General features: G+C 36.1%; 1 protein-coding gene across 1 annotated transcript in view; it reads right to left on the bottom strand.

Moving 5' to 3' along the window:
* The window catches only part of U3-55K (U3 small nuclear riboprotein factor 55K), a 148,160-nt gene that overhangs the window by 86,568 nt on the left and 43,701 nt on the right, over positions 1–17,891 (bottom strand). Inside the window, exons 6-7 of the mRNA XM_090389983.1 lie at positions 8,933–9,059; positions 4,140–4,264 (exon numbers count right to left, since the gene is read on the bottom strand). Coding sequence (XP_090246109.1) covers positions 4,140–4,264; positions 8,933–9,059 — 252 coding nt within the window. The remainder of the gene's footprint in view (positions 1–4,139; positions 4,265–8,932; positions 9,060–17,891) is intronic.

Raw genomic sequence — 17,891 nt, forward strand, 5'->3', positions numbered from 1 at the left:
AACATCTAAAAGAAACTAGCAAACTACTTTATTTAAGCCAGAAGAAAGAAACATAAACAGTTTCTGCACAAGTGAGAATAGCATGCCTAGAGTTTTCAGCCCACTTGGCCTGTTGAGGATTGAATTTACCAGGTTTGAAATTCAGTGGTGCTTTTTATTGAGTTTAATGTTTTCTTTCAAAAATTTTGGACTACAAACTTGTTTTGAATCTGAGTCAGGGTCACTCACTTTTCTCTTCTAACCCTTTTCTCTTCTACCAATCTAATATACACCTAACCAAAGATAGCCAACGTGCGCACACATTCTACAAAATCTTTTTTCTTTTACTTCAGTGGTATGCATTACCTGAAATTGTTTAAATCTATCTTTCAGAAGTTCTTCCTAGATAGTAGTAAATTTCCTCCAAACATTCATTCACTTTCACAGGAGAGTAAGGAGATCCTTCTCAGCACACAAATTAACAAGATAACAAGGCCAGCCTATTACCACCACCAAGTACTTAATTCTCATATTTTTTTTAACCTTGCTACTCTATTTTTAGGACTATCATAGCAAGCACCTTATCTTGCTATGAGAGTCCTAATCTTATCTACATTAGAGTTCTGCAGAGATCCACTGTATCAGACCCACACCTGCAGGTGCAGGTCTAATACATTGGACCAACTGGCATAGTTTGTACCCATAAGCCACAAAAAAAAAAAAAAAAAAAAAATTGGAATGTTGTATTAAGAAAATTTTATATTAAAATTTCTACATGTAATAAATAATAATTATATTTTTATTATTTACCTTGTTAAAATTAAAATCAATCAATAATATTAATATTTTACTATATTGTATGTAATACATAAATATAACAAAAAAAATTAAAGAATGAAACATTCATAATTAATTTTATAAATTTTTAATAAATTGCTGTATTGAAAGAGAACATCAACAGTTTCCAGCTTTACCTGTATTCGTTACTACTATTTCTGCATCTAGATAGATCAGTGGTTCTCAAAGTGGGCAATACCACTCCCTGGTTGATGGTGGGATTGATTAGAGTCAAGGGGGCAGCAGGGGTGCATTGGAGAAGCCCCCCCTCCAAGCAGATTGATCATTTATTTATGATTGAGAAGGCCTGGGGCAAAATACCTTCCTTGCTTCGTATTTAAAGTTTTATTACTCTTATTGCTTTCTAAGCTTTCCTTCGGCCAATTTGTTTGTATTTACAATTCAGAGTTGTCACAAGAGAGCAAACTATTAGTAAAAGCTATTGATTTTCTTATAAATTAGTTACCATACATCTGAGGTCAGTGAAGGCTTGTGAATGTTTGGCAAGTAGTTATATATAAATATATTATGCTGGTTTCAGTGTGGTCATTAACTTCTCTCCAAGCAAAGAAATCCAGATTACTAAACATGGTGATTTAAGACTCCTGCGAAGTGAATTTAAACTAGTCATTGGGAAACTGGTATCACTTCATTAAGCCCATCCATCGCATTAAGAATTTATTGAATAGTAAAGTAGTTACTAAATGTGGTATCGAAGACTTGCTAAATGACTATCAGACTTCGAAAGGATAGTATCGATGGATAAATTTCATCAATTTTGTTGAATTAATTAAACTAAAAAGATTTGATGTGCAATTAATTGTTACGGTTTTGAATTTTATTGTGTTATTATCTTCCTTAGTGGGTCATGCAAACCACTAGTCTGAATAATGCTTTTTATAGAGTAGGGTAGGGAGCACTGGAGATGAGTTTATGGAACCAAGGGGGGGAGTGGCTGAAAAAGTTTGGGAACCACTGATTGAGATGCTGATGACCTGGGCCTCTCTCTCAGGTGGGCATTTGCTAATGATGATTTGTCATGGGTATGTTCCTTCTCTCTCTCTCTCTCTCTCTCTCTCTCTCTCTCTCTCTCTCTCTCTCTCTCTCTCTCTCTCTCTCTCTCTCTCTCTCTCTCTCTCTGTCTGTCTGTCTGTTGTTGAGAGCTTCCAAACTACAAGTTGTTACAGTGACATTATCTCTAGGTTTTGTCATTCCCTGCCTGGGTATGTACAACTGTATCATGCTCTATTTGCTAAGTCATGGAACTTCCAGGAGTGAGAACAATGCTGACACTAAGGAATCACCTTCTTGGTATAGGATCATTCAGAAATGGGATATTTTTCCTATCATGGAATTGTTCTCTATGAGCTGAGTGCCCTTGCAGCCAATTCAATTCTGACCTTCACTTTATCTAACCATTCAGCCCTCTGAGGGTTGTCCATTCCACTCTCCTATAGCATCTCCCACTTCCTTTAGGTTCCTAATAATCACTTGCCTTGGAGATGATTTCCTGATCTATCCCTTCCTTTCTTCCCTGCTCTCAACTATTTTGTACTATCCATTCAGTTGCTGAACTGCCTTTGCTCTTGTTCTGGCCAGAACACTGGTGGTCCACAAGTTTTCCTATCTACTATAATCAGTTCAGCATCCCCATGGTGTGGATGAATGTTGGAGATCCCTTCCTGGTGACTGTGTTTCCCAGTAACTAGGTGACCTGTGGAACAACACACTACCCACAGACTGGCTTTGTGTAACATCACAAAGTAATTAACATGGATTTCTGGGGGACTACAGGAACTGATTAACAATCATATTAAGTCCAATATGTTGACCCCCCCCCAACTCAACAAGATACCATCCATCTAGAGCCCTACACCTGAACAGATGGCCATGATGTGCCAAGAGGATCACCTAACAAAAAACTAGAGTACTGCAGTTATCCAATGCCTAGTGACCTCTGCTCAGTCAAACACAAAGAAACCCAAGATACTGTATATGAGGTTAGCTGCAATATGGGAGTCATAATGAAAACTGTAAGAACCAGTAAACATGCCAGTGATATCAGACCAGGGAAAATATGTCCGATCAGAGAAGAGAATTCAAGGAGGTTTGGGCCATACAATACAGTACAAATAACAAAATAAATCAAATAGGGGAAATTACCTATTCCTATTGTTGGCCCTGTTCAACAACTTCAATACCAAACCCAGGCTGAGTAAAAATTAAACCAGATTCATTGCTGGAGGAGATGTTCCTAGTGTACATAACTCTGTTTGCACACATGCATACACACAACAGCTCTGACAATGATGGGTGATGCAGTTCCATAACACTGACCACTTCTTTGGCTCATAGAGATAAACATTAGCACTAACATGTGCTAATGTTACCGAACAACTTCTTAAAGTTAAATAAAAATCAGAGAGGACTGTGGAAAAAAAAAAAAAAATTCCAACCGATTGTACCCAAATGCTGTTAAGTCAACAACAGAGCCTACTTTTAGGTCTGTAATGAACGTAGGAATAACATATAATCCAGATGATAATATGATGTCGTTCCCTATTGAATCTGCCATTTGAAGCAAGTGGTGATATGCAGCATTAAGGTTTTATTATGAGTTTCCAGAACTTTATTTTAATATTTGCACAGCAGACTGAGGTGCCTGGCCGACCAAATTATAGTAAAAAGATGCATTTTTTGAGATTGTGATGCTATCTTTATCTAAAATTCTTTTCAATTATTTTTACATGGAAGTTCCTTTGAGCAGTTAATATCCTGAATAAAAGAAAAGCATACATGCATTTCAAACTGAGTAATATATTTCACTGAACCACCAGTATATTCCAGCATCTTGCTAAGGACATCCCCTAGGTGGGGTTGGAATGTTGATATATTGAAGTCCCTATGGAGTTTATACAGTGTTCCTTAAAGTAATATATATTTTCATTCTCCATGATATCACTTTCTTCAATTTTCTCTTTCTTGCCTTCATTTGTTTTCTTCACATTTAAAAAAATTTCAAAAAATTTTTTTTCCAGCTGGTAAATTTCATAAAAAAAAAATCAAGAGGTCATAACCATAAGTATAACTCAGTTTATTAGCATTATTCACTGCATTTCAAAAGAATATGGGTATTTATGAGAGGAAAGACACGTGTAATGGTTTTTTTTTTTTTTTTTTTACAAATGGTGCATATTAGTTTTCTTAAAAATTGCTAAAACCAAGACATTTATACAATAAAAAGGGTGAAATAAATTTTCGAAACAAGTCTCGCCCACACCCCCCTTTTTTTTTTTGTTAGAGAACACATAATAAATACTTACTAAAAACTTATTATCACATGAAAGTGCCATAGAGAGTATATGTGCAGTATGTCCTTTATGAGTTAACTCGGTTCCTTTTCTTCCTCCACTTACAACTTTTAACTTCTTTCCAGTCTCAAGTGACCCTATGAAATGAAAATAAAATCTACAATAAGAACTACAAGTTGTTTAATGTTAAGAATTTTTTTTCTTTCTTTAAATCCAAAGAGCATAGCAGAATGGCAAATTTAAGAATGTAAAGAGAAAGTAATCAGATAAGTATTACAGGTGTTAAAAAAATATAAAACTGCTTGTCAGCAGTGACATGCAGCCTTGTAGGGCCTACATTAAAGATATTTATTGCTCATTAAATGCCATTTCAAGATTAGTGAATTCCTTTGTCTAGCTTCAAACTGTAGATCGGAGCTTTACTTCAATAGTTTTGAAAGTGATTTTTGTTGTTTGGAGTGCAGAGTTAGAAAGTAAAACTGGTAAAGCATAGTAATATACACAAGTGTATCAGTTGGAAATTTTGAATGCTAATCTGTTAACACACTTTCATGTTTATTTTACCAAGCAGAATTAACAAAATTTCTATGATACTGAAAATAACAAGTGTAAAACACATTAACTTTTCTTTTTTTTGCAATTAGGCATCCATTGTCTCTCTGACCACTCACTAAAGAATGTGCAATGAATACTTAAAAACTTATTATCACATGAAAATGCCACAGAGTATATGACATGCACTATGTCTTTTATGAGTTGATGATGGTAGAGGGCTGACCTATCATACTGATCTACAAATTAGATGGCTGTCTGTCTTCTAACTTCTCTACTAATGCTGGTGATCTCCAAGGCTTGGTTCTTTCTCCTCTCCTCTCATACTGTATATTAATGACCTAATCCACTGAATGGAAATTCTATCCGTAGTTTTGCTGATGACAGCATACTACATTTCATCTTCTCGAAACTACCAATTTTTTAAATGCTGATCTCCAGATAATTCTCTAATGGGGCAAAGAAAACTTAGTTAACCTCAATCCTGTCTTATTTCTCACAAAAAAGAGTCTACTGCCCATCTTCAGTGACACTCAAATTTCTAACGAAGAGCATACACTTCTATTAAGGATTATCCTGACTTCTTAATTATCTTGACACACACACATTTTTTCCTCTGCATCAACAAAACTGAATTTTTCTTTTCTCTCTCAGTGATATTTTTCTTCTAAAAAAAATACTCACTCTGTACAAATCTAAAATCTAAAATGCTAAATTATTGTAAAAAAATTAAACATTAAATATTATTTAAAAATACTTTATCTGGAGATATTTTTAATGTGTGTAAAAAATAAAGATTTTCCATGTCTTATCAAAAACATTAGCAAGATTTTAAATAAAACACAGAAAATAAGAATTAAAAATGTTTTTGCATTTAGTTAGAAATAGATAGTAGGATGACTTTAAGGCAGGAGGAAGAGGATTGTGATAAATGCTTATTCCTCAGATTGAATTGATGTAAGAAGTGGGGTTCTCCAAGGATCAGTATTGGGATCACTGTTGTTTTTGATTTTCTTAAATGAGATCAATGAAGGGATATAGGATGTGATGTCTAAATTTGCACATGATGTAAAGACTGGTAGATTAGTCAATGATCACTGCCAAGCAGAGCTTCTTCAGAGATGGTGAGAAAACTGGCAGCTATGCTTTAATTCAACAAAATGTCTTACACCTGGAGCAGTAACCCCAAAATAACTTAAACAGTTGGTGGAGTTGAACTAAAGTCAGTAGCGGAAGAAAGAGACTTGGGAGGTATGATACAGTCAGACATTAAGTTCTTCGGGCATTGCAGACAGGTTGCAAAGAAAGCCCATGGTGTCCTATTGATGATTCAGAAACATTTTCTAGTAGAGATAAGGACATCATAATCCCTTTATATAAGGCTATTGTTTGACCACACTTGGAATACGGTGTTCAAATATGGAGACCACGCCTAAAAAAAAAGACACAGAGCTTCTTGAAAGGGTCCAAAGATGGGTAACTTACCTGGTGAGATTGGCAAAAGGGCATCTATATGAGGAAAAACTTCAAATAAGTGGGTTGCACAGCTTGGAAACTAGGCACCTTAGAGGGGACTTGATTAAGGTGCTTAAGGCTCTGAGAGGCAAAAGTAAAATGAATGAGGACGAAATTTTCACAGTTATGATTCTAGAACTGGGGGCCATAAATTCAAGTTATGGTAGGAGATGTTTAGACTGCATTGCTGGAAGTTTTATTTTAGCCAGCAAGTTATAAATTACTGGAATAAGTTACTTACTTGGGTGGTTGAGGCTGACAGTTTGGGGAAATTCAAAGGTCAGCTGGATAGTTACCTATGGGAGGAGGGAAACACATGGGTTATCATTTCTTTTAATTATTTATTTTTTTTAAATTTTCTTGTTATTTTATTCTTTTTTTTTTTCCCAATGTGAAAACATCTTTGGCGGCATCTACTAAATTTCGGACTGTAGTAAAACCAATTCGTCATGATTTTGCGATGCAGAAATGTTGTCATTCCAGTGTCACTTACTGGATCAAAGTTAGTTATGTCATATCCGGATATGATGTACCGAATCAAAGTTAGTGTGTTATCCTCATTATCCGATATATGTACAGCAGAAAGGTCTACCAATTCAAGGTTAGTGCATGATTAGCATGATTAGCTGATATATCTACAGCGGAAATGACGTCATTTTCGGAAATTACGTACCTATGAGAGGAGGGAAATGCATATGTTGTCTATTTCCTTTGCTTTTATTATTTATTAATTAATGACAGATATAATTTTGCAGCTAGGGCTTGGAGTACTGTTCGTTTATTCATCAAATCTTCCAGCAAAAGCTTATTATTTCAGTACTTACCTCTAACATCTGTGTTTAGGGTTTAAAATTCATAAAAAGCAAAAGTGAAGGTAGCGGATTAATTACATTAAATTAAATAAGAACATGCCCTGAGGAAGAAGTGCACTGCTTCCCCACCCCCTGGATGTCATCTATAAAAGAAACTGCATAAAAAGGACTAGGGTGGAGTGTCAATAACTAAGAGCCTACATAAGACTTTCAATGCTATCATTGTAAGTTGGTTATTTTGTTATTAAACCAACTTACAATGCTATCATTGTAAGTTGGTTTACTTCCCAGGATGCGTCACGTTAAACACGTGGAAATTTGAGATGTGTCAGATGCCATATCAGTGAAAGGTTTGCCAGTAATTTAGGATTTTGTGTGATGTATTCTGTGAGAACCTCTGTAGCAAGGGCTTCACACTGGAGTATTTTGTAATTACAATTTCACTTGATTAAGGTGATTGTGGAGTCTATTAATGGATTGTGCATGTTGACTGAGTTCAGTACCAGACTAGTTAGATTTCAAACTATTATTATCATTATAATATTTTAGCATATTATCATTATAATAGTTTAAAATGTAATCAGTCTGGTTAGATTTTAAACTATTATCCTGCTAATCACGTGTTTAACTCAGTGGATTTTGCTGTTCTTGATACTGCTGAAAAGGATGTGCTATTGTTTACAAAAATATATAACTGAATTACAACTGCTGCAATTAGTTGGTAGGTGGTTCTACTTTAAAGGACTAATGTTTACTTTTGTGAGTTTCCTGCATACAATTGTTTAACTGATGTACTTTTTTTATGCACCTCAAAATTAAATACAATAAAAATTAAACATTAATTGTAGGCTTTAATGTAGGAATCTAAGTCTGTGCACTTCTTACACTAATCACTGATTTTGAAAATTCATTCAATTTAAAATATTGGTAAATATAAAAGTAATTACTCTGAGATAAGTCCTCTTGTTCATAAAATTTAATGGTCTAAATTAAGAAATAATATACCACAAAGAGCACACAACGGCTCAGTGGGCTATACTTTGGAAATAAGAGGACCACATTTGTTTGATATATCTGTGATAGTTATTGTGTTTTTACATGAAATTTTTGTGTGTAAATGCTTGTAAACTTAATCTTAACTTGGGGACAGAATGTGCACACTATAGTCATGACCTTGTTATAACCAAATTCGACTGGACACTTAGTTACTAACAAAATTTCCAAATTGAGAAAAATTTTTATATGCTTTAATATAGCAATCTATGTCACACTAATCACTGATCTGAAACATTAATATAATTTAAAATATTGGTAAATATAAAAATGAAATGCAATTTACTCTTTCATAATGAAGTAAAATTGCTTTTAATCCAAAAGCAAAATAAAAAATAATCACCTGTCCAGCTATCGCTGAACATAGCTGTAAGTACCAAATCATGCAGTAGCCTATTTTATCTGAGAGGGCTGAGAGATATACAACACTAATCAAAAGAAGCAATACTGCCTGCATGTTAGGAACAATGCTCAATGAACGAATTCAAGCTCCATGAATTTGATTTAACATCTGAATAGACTAACTTGATGCTTACCTAAACTCAACATAAATTTGATATTAGTTCATTTTGTTCTGAAAATGCCTTATTTTAACATCATAAATAAAGTTACATTTTCCTAATGCATAAATATACTTGCAAAATGCTCCACTCTCCACTTTTCTGGTTAGCAGGATACCAATCCAAATCTTGCATAATTAAGGTTAACAGCTGACCAAAGTATGTCATAAATATTTTTATTAATATGTTCCAAACAGGTGATATGCTCAATCACCTGATACACAATAAAATCAGTTTTTTTATTTGGTATCACACCTTGTATACTGTAAATATACAATTATAAATAATAAACTGAAGAAAAGTGAATACTTACACTTAATAATGGAACAATCCTTAGAACCGCTAAACAGGTATTTATTATCTGCTGATAATGTCATACAAGTAACAGAAAGTTTGTGCCCTTTGAGTCTATAAATCTCTTTAACTTGAACACCTGAAAGCTAAATATGTTCTGGTGTCATATCTGTCAATTTCATAATGTTAAGTGAAATAGCTGAGTTTCATATGCTTTAATGTTTTATCCATAATAACAAAATATTAAAAAAAAAGTAACAAGTTGTAAATGACAGTTTTAATTGCCATTTTTCCAGTTAACATTTATTTATATCATTGAGTCTATTTTTATTTTATTATACCTATAAAAAATGTAACTCAAATACATAATTACTTTTGTTATTTTAGCTTATTAAATTTATTTAGAATATCGATTGCAAATTATCACAAATTATCTGGCATCATATCTTGTTTATCACAAGATATGATGCCAGATAAAATTCATTTGCAGCAAAAAATTAATTTGCCAAAAGACAAAATTAGCTGTTCATAACAGTTTTAAATTCTATTAAATTTAACCTACGGAGTAGAGCTGACAGTTGGGTAAGATAAAAAAGAATGATCAAAATTATAATCTTCTGAAATGAGAATTAAAATAAATGGAATTAATAGGAGAGGAGAGGGAGAAAAAAGAAAAGCGAAGTAATATAAATATGTTCCACTGATTGAACTAAAGAAGAAAGAATTTTTACTACAGTGGAAGTCACTTGAATCAGGAACTATAATTACAGGACAGGCAGTTCTCACTTTACGAGTTCCCGGGTTTACGAGTTTTTTCCCCCAAGTATCAACAAACTCGAAAATATGAACATTAATTGCAAAAAATGAATGTTAAACATTCATAAATACCGCATTCCAAACCACGTGCATAGCTATACAATACAATACAGTGTACCCCACTTTAGGATATTAATCAGTTCCAGACAATGTATCGTTAAAATATCGTAATGTGAACCCAATAACACATTTTTTTTTTTTTTTTTGTAATTCGTTTCAAGATCTTGGAAGTTGAAATTTTTGCCGTATAACTAAGCTATTTCTCTCTCTAAAATGCCATTTTTAAGGTCATGAGCGTGACCTTAAGGCCATAAAAAAGGTTGTGTGCATGGTTTTTAAACTGTATTAGTTACCAATTGAAATCATTAAAATGCACTACACTTTCATCGTTATGATATGTTCCGTTATAAGAATAAATTTTAAAAGCCTTTGTGATATTTTTCTAAAGCATATTTCTGGAGGTCACAACCATAAAACAATAAAAACAATTTGCACTTTCCAGTTTACTGGGCTTTTCTGTTACTGCAAGCAATTATAAACGGGTAGTAAACACCATGTTATTGCATTTGTGAAAATACCAATGGCTGGAATTGTGTGGGTTTTTACGCTATTATGGTGAAATGTGTTTCGCTTCACTGAAATCTTCAATCATATAAAAAACATAAATAAATTTTTAGAATCTTCTCTTCTTTCCTTTTTTTTAATCTTCATAAACTTGTCACTCCACGCAAATTGTGTTAGTTACAATTTGTGTGTGCCATTAAAAAATGCTTGTGCATGTAATCGTGAAATTTATAATTAAAAGAGAAGATTATCTTGGAAACAAATGCCTCTTGAAACATTTCTGAAGAAGACAACTCCTTGTGCAACAAACCAAGGAGTGCTGAGCCAATAATGAGTGATCAACGAGTGTGCATTTAGTCGATGATGATGATGAAGAATAAACATCTTGAACCTTTTGGAAGTCATAAATAATATCTTTATTATTATAAATGCTTGATTTTACAGGCTACGTTTTCATTTCTTTGGATAAATCAATTATTGTTTAATTAAACAAAATAATTAGCTGAGACTGAACTAATTTCATTGCTGAGAACGTAACCCCTATTTTTAACCTTATGTCTATGGGAAATAAATTCCCGCTTTACGAGTGCACGCTACGAACGAATTAACTCGTAAAGTCAAGAACTACCAGTATATCAAAAATGTCAGTGTTTTCAGATTATAAAAGATGGTATCTGATTTTGTAATGATATTAGTGGTCATCTGAATGAACTTGGCATTAAAATATTGCAGAACTTGGCAGAAAAAATATGAAAGTATGTCCAAGATGCTGAGTACAATAAAGTACCATGACTGTGCTTGGAATGTCTGTTGTGTTGTTAAGGTAACTGGATTACTCATTGGTCTACAGGGAAGTTTCACAAAAATACTGTTGTTTTCTATGTTTGTGGGCCAGTCAAGCAACAGAAAACAATATATTACACAGCAGCAGTTATAGAGAGAGTAATTGTTTCCTGGGAGAAGCGACATAAAATACTGTTCCACTGGGAGTGCTGTGGCTATGGAGAGAACTGAAAAAGGGCAACTCTCCTCTGAATCATGGCCTTATGAGATGTACAGCTTGTTTGATGTTTGCTGTGTTATCAGGAATGGGATATGATATTGCCAAGAGGGCTGTCTTTGTGTGTGCTTGATGTAAGGAGTGTGAGGATATTAGGTGCCAACTAAGCATTGTTATCAGCCTTTATGACAGCTTGAAGAACAGGGTGGATGTGCACAAAGAAATTAAAATGGGGGCCCCATCAAGCTCTCAGCTGCTCCCATCAATGCCAGAGCTTGAACATTAGGCAACAGAGCGGCAACCCCCAAAGCAGAATGCGCAGGTCCCAGAGAAGCTAGTTTCGTCAGTGACTCTATTATCCAGGAAATGGGAAATATACTGTGCAAAAAGGATAAGTGGAATACGACAAGATTGTATCTCTTACAGAGCAAAAGTTGACGATATTGTACAGCAGATATCTTTTAAGGACACAAAACGTGATGTTGTTCTACACGCTGGCACTAATGACATTAAGAGTATGAGATCTGAAGATTTACTTAACAAGTAAAGGGCTGTGTTGAAAAAAAGTCCAGAGTTAGGGTTAAATTTGAGTGTCTGCAATTCTGCCCAGACACGATAGGAGAGAGTATATGATGAGAGCCCTGTCAATACACTTAAATTTATTTATTTTTACACTTAAATAGAAAGTGTTGCAAGAATTTTTTTTTTTTTTTTTTTTATGAAAACCCCAAACGAGAGGCATTAGAACCTATAGTACTTAGCACCATGCATGAGTTGGAGGGTGAGAAGAAGAAAGAAGATTTTTGTTGACATTAGACTTTAACTTCTGTAGACTGTAATTTTCAGGAAATACATATGAAGGAAGGTTGTTCCAGAAAATGGCAGTTGAATGAATAAACGAGGAAGATGAAAAGTTGGTTCTGTGAGTTTGAAGATGGACAGTAAATAGATGTTGGCTGGTAGTGGCATGTGTTCGGACAGTTTTGAAGAGAGAGAGAGAGAGAGAGAGAGAGAGAGAGAGAGAGAGAGAGAGAGAGAGAGAGAGAGAGAGAGAGAGAGAGAGAGAGAGAGAGAGCAGGAATTATAGATACCAATTCAGAAGAGTAGTGCCCATGGAAGTATCTGTAGAAAAGGCATGCAGCAGAAACAGCACATCTATGAGTGAGAGAGAGACTCTGTTAGAGATGAGTCGTTAATTAACCTAACTGCCCTCTTCTGAATGGAATCTAGAATCCTGAGAGAGGTTTTGGGAGCACCGCCTCAGATGTGGGAACAATATTCCATGGTAGGGAGGATTTGCGATTTGTACAGAGTGAACAGCTGTTTGGAAGAAACGTAACGACGAGAGCAAAAGAGAAAACCAAGTTTTTTCAATACAGAGGAAGCAATATTTGTAATGTGCTTGTGCCAAGAGAGATTAGAAGTCAGGGTAATCCCCAAAAGAGATATATCATCTTGCATAGAAATCCAAGTGCCACCAAATATAATCATAGGAGCAGAACAATCCTTTTTGCGAGATATAAGACAGGACTGAGTTTTAGAAGGACTGAAATCAACTAAGTTGTCTTTGCCCCACTAGAAAATTACCCGGAGATCGGCACTTAAAGAATTGGTAGCAGATATTCGAGAAGTTGAAGCTGTTTGAGCAGGGCAAGGTTTCTCAAACTGGAAAGTGGAATGCATGTGCATTCATCAGCAAAACTATGGATAGGATTTCAGGTCAATGGAAGAAGGTCATTAATATACAACAGGAAAAGAGTGGGGGAAAGAACTGAACCTCAGGGGATACCAGCATTAGTGGAGAAATTAGAAGACAGAGAGCCATCTACCATTACCCTCAGTGAGTAGTCAGAGAGAAAACTGAATAACCAATTACAAAAAACAGTTGGCAAACCGTAAGGTGGAAGCTTGTTTAGAAGACCTTTATGCCAAACACGATCAAAAGCCTTTGCAATGTCGAGCAACTGCTTGTGTTTCACTGAACTTTTCCACTGAATTTGTCCATAAATGGGTAACATAAGTCAGAATATCACCAGTGGATCTACACTGACGGAATCCAGACTGACAACTGTTGATCAGACAGAAGGTTCCTAGAGAGTTTAAGAGTTGGCAGTTAATTGATTTCTCCATTACTTTAGAAAGAGTAATGGATAAAGAGTAATTGCAATGGGATGATAATTGGATGGGAGGGATATTACCCTTTTTAGGAACTGGCTGGATATGAGCAAATTTCCAAGCAGAAGGAAAAACACCTTTGGAATAAGAAAGTGAAAAAAGGCAGCAAAGAACAGGAATAAGTTCAGGAGTACAGATTTTGAAAACAAGTGGAGAAACACCACCAGGACCTGGAGCTTTCTTAGCATTGAGATTTGTCAAAATCTTTCTGAGATTCTTTTGGTGGAAGACCACAGGAGGCATTGAATGGGACATGCTGGGAATGGTGAGAGGTGTTTTTACCAAGATCATTAATACATGAGTTGGAAGAAAAATGGGATGCTAACAGGTCAGCTTTATCCTTGGCTGAAATGACAATAGAACAATCTGGTTTTGAATATTTCCTGATGCTACTGAGGCAGTGCAAAGTGGGTCAGAAAACTTGTATCGTGGGGGAGGATACACAGACTAATAAATTAACAGATGCAGGGAGAGGTGAAAGTGATTCTTACCCAGCTTCTATTGGAATAAGCAGCAGCCTTGAAAGCAAGATGCTGGGGATTTCAAGAAATACTGGGCGTCATCATGAAACAAATAAATACATCAGCCGTTTTAGGGGAACTAAGAGTGAGAACAGGTGCATGTACACCAATGCTAGGAGTATAGAAAATAAAATTGATATATTTGAATATGTAGAGTAGAATGTATACAGAAAGGACACACAAAATGGAGACACAAAACACAAAAGGACACACAAAATCTCCTTGAGGCTGCCGCAAACATTCTCCCAGATATGCTATGCTGTGCTGTGCTTGCAACCAGTGAGTCTAAAACTCTGATGGAACTGATATTCGGGTGACACTCAAGTCAAGTGGACCTAATTTCGACAAAGTCCAGTCAGTCTGTGATAGCCATATCCTCTGCTTGCACCTTCATAATGGTGGGACTGTTAGTTGTTGTTGTTGTTTTGGTTTTTAGGAGCATTAGCAACTAAGGCCATATTGCTCCAGGATATGCGGTGGTCATTCCTTAACCTTTCCGCATCCTCCGTATTTGGTGGTGATGGGCTCGAACCCCGGTCTAATCAAGAAGCGTGTGCTACGCACTGCTGCTCCTTCCCACCTGGCTACGGAGGCGCCGGGACTGTTAGTAACCCCGGGTATAATCCCAATGTGCAAGTCCTGAAATCCAGCACCTAGCACACTGTAGGTGACCACTGAGGTGGTCACCTATATTAGCAGGGGTTGAGGTGTGGCACCCACACCTCAAGAGGAATGCCGTCCCTCTGTTTTACCAGGCAAAACTAGGTGGTAGATGATTCTCATCAACTGGTGCAATAACACCACTTGGCTTATTAGAGGCTTGAAGTGGTGGAACCCATGTTTAGGGCAAGAGACAGGATTGTGATAAATGGTTATTCCTCAGATTGGGTTGATGTAAGAAATGGAGTTCCCCAAGGATCACTATTAGAATTACTGTTGTTTTTGATTTTCATAAATGACATTGACGAAGGGATAGAGATCACGATGTCTACACATGCCGATGCTGTAAAGATTGGTAGAGTAGTTAATGATCATCGCCAAGCAGAGCTTCTTCAGAGTAACCTAGATAGACTTCAGAGATGGTCAGAAAAGGGGCAGCTGCACTTTAATTCAATAAAATTGCAAGGTCTTACAGCTGGGGAACAGTAACCCCAAAATAACTTATACAGTTGGTGGAGTTGAACTTAAGTCAGTAGCGGAAGAAAGAGACTTGGGAGTTATGATACAGTCAGACATTAAGTTGTCCGAGCATTGTTGTTGTTATTTGGGTTTTAGGAGCATTAGCAACTAAGGCCATATTGCTCAGGGAATATGCGGTGGTCATTTCCTGACCTTTCCGCATCCTCCGTATTTGGTGGTCAGGGGCTCGAACCCCAGTCTAATCAAGAAGCCGGTGCTATGCACTGCTGCTCCTGCCCACCTGGCTACGGAGGCGCCCGTCCGAGCATTGTAGACAGGTTGCAAGGAAGGCCCATGGTGTCCTAAAGATGATTTATCAAGCAATTGCTAGTAGAGATAAGGAGATCATATTCCCATTATATAAGGCTATTTTAGACCACACTTAGAATACTGTGTTCAAGTATGGAGACCACACCTAAAGAAAGACATTGTGCTTCTTGAAAGGGTCCAAAGACAGGTAACTCACCTGGTGAGATTGACAAAAGGGCATCCACACCAGGAAAGACTTTGAATATGTGGGTTGCAGAGCTTGAAAACTAGGCGCCACAGAGGGGACTTCATTGAAGTGTTTAAGGCTCTGAGAGGCATAAGTAAAATGAATGAGGACAAAATTTTCAGTTATAAATAATTCTAGAACTACATTCCATAATTTCAAGTTACGGGGAGGGGGCTGGATAGCTGGAAGTTTTATTTCAGCGAACGACTGGAATAAGTTACCTACATGGGTGGGTGGCAGAGGCTGGCAGTTTGGGAAAATTCAAAGGTCAGCTGGATAATTACATGTGGGAAAAGGGAAATGCATACGTTGTTTATTTCCTTTTATTATTTATAAAAAAATATATAATTTTTTATATATATTTTATAAAATATCATAAATATTTTATATAAATTAAAAATTAAATTTATATAAATTAAAAATATATAATTATAACTTAAATTTTTCTTCTCATTATTATTTTATTTTTATTTATTTTATTATTTTTTATATTATTTTATTTATTTTATTATTTTTTTTTATATTATTATATTACATTATTTTTTATATTATTTTATTTATTTATTTTTTGGCTGGTGCAGCATAAGCAGCATGTGGCCATTGCTAATACTAATCTCTTCCACCAGTATGATTGATGAGGTTAGGACAGATGGACATCACACCAAGATCCTATCTTCCTTAAATTTTGAGAGTACAGCACTAAAATGGTGGCGCCTCCGTAACCAGGTGGGCAGGAGCAGCAGTGCGTAGCACACACTTCTTGATTAGACCGGGGTTCGAACCCGTGACCACCAAATATGGAGGATGCGGAAAGGTCAGGGAATGACCACCGCATATCCCAGAGAAATATGGCCTTAGTTGCTAATGCTCCTAAAAACCAAACAACAACAACAACTAAAATGGTGTTCACAGGCTGGCTGCTAAATAGTCCACAGTACTGAACCTATTGGTAACTCTCTAGGAGGCTTCTGGATCAGCTAATGTATAATCTCACTGCCTCTACTATGGCAGACAGTGACTGGAAGGAATTTGAGAACACAGGGAGACTTGACTTTGTTATTTGTATATGCAGGGAGCACTGTCAAGGCCATATTATGTCAGGAGCTGGGTACATTCTTACTATGTGTATACCATATCCAAAAATTTCATTACTTCATAAAGCATGTCCCCACCCCCAAACATTTTCTTACTACTGAAGCGTCATGAATTGTCAAACGAATGGAACAAACTTATCTGCCAAAAGATCTAAACTTCAGAAACACTTTCTTGTTCATTTCACAAATATATGTGGTCTCAGTTGTAATCTCAATGATGTCCATTTCCATTTGCAGTCTGCCAAACTTCATGTACATTTTCTGACAGAATCCCAGTTATCGGTTGATTCAACCACTGCTCATCTCGATTATTCAAATTATTGGATGCATGATTACTTTTGCGTCATAAGTAGTACTTGTGCATATGTCCGTTCTGATATTCCCTATCAGAGACGTAGTAATTTGGAATCTCCTCTTTTTGATCTTCTCTGGCTTAAAATCTCTCTACCACATTGTGTCAAATCCATCTGTTGCCTGTATCATTCTCCCAACCCCACTAATCACTTAGAACCTTTTGACTTCTCTTTGAAACAGGACTTTTTCCATTCCAACTTTCCTAACGGTGAGGTAATTTTCCTTGGTGATATTAATGTTCAGGACTCCAGCTTGCTTCCATTTTCTAGTCAGAGAGAGACCGAGCAGGTTGACATCCAGAAGCCTTTGCAATTACTAATGACCTTGCACAGATTGTTCGTTTACCTACTACTGGCGTCTCCGTAGCCAGGTGGGAAGGAGCAGCAGTGCGTAGCACACGCTTCTTGATTAGACCGGGGTTCTAGCCCGTCACCACCAAATACGGATGATGCGGAAAGGTCAAGGGAATGACCACCGCATATTCCCGGAGGATTATGGCCTTAGTTGCTAATGCTCCTAAAAACCAAACAAACAAACAAAACCAAACAAACAATCGTTTACCTACCAGAATAAAAGACAATCCTAACCGTGCAGCCAACATGCTTGATCTTTTTCTCACACACAAACAACAGATGAACTAATGAGACATGTGGCAGAGAAGAAAAATGCATGGGATACATATAAATTAACAGATGACAGAGAGCCTATGATAGATATAAGCTGGTCTGTAACCAAGTCACAAAGGAGGTTACGAGAAATTTTTGGCAAAGGATGCAAAG

The sequence above is a fragment of the Mastigoproctus giganteus genome, chromosome 2 (assembly GCF_048544385.1).
Source record: "Mastigoproctus giganteus isolate SK-2022 chromosome 2, ASM4854438v1, whole genome shotgun sequence".
Taxonomy (NCBI): domain Eukaryota; kingdom Metazoa; phylum Arthropoda; class Arachnida; order Uropygi; family Thelyphonidae; genus Mastigoproctus; species Mastigoproctus giganteus.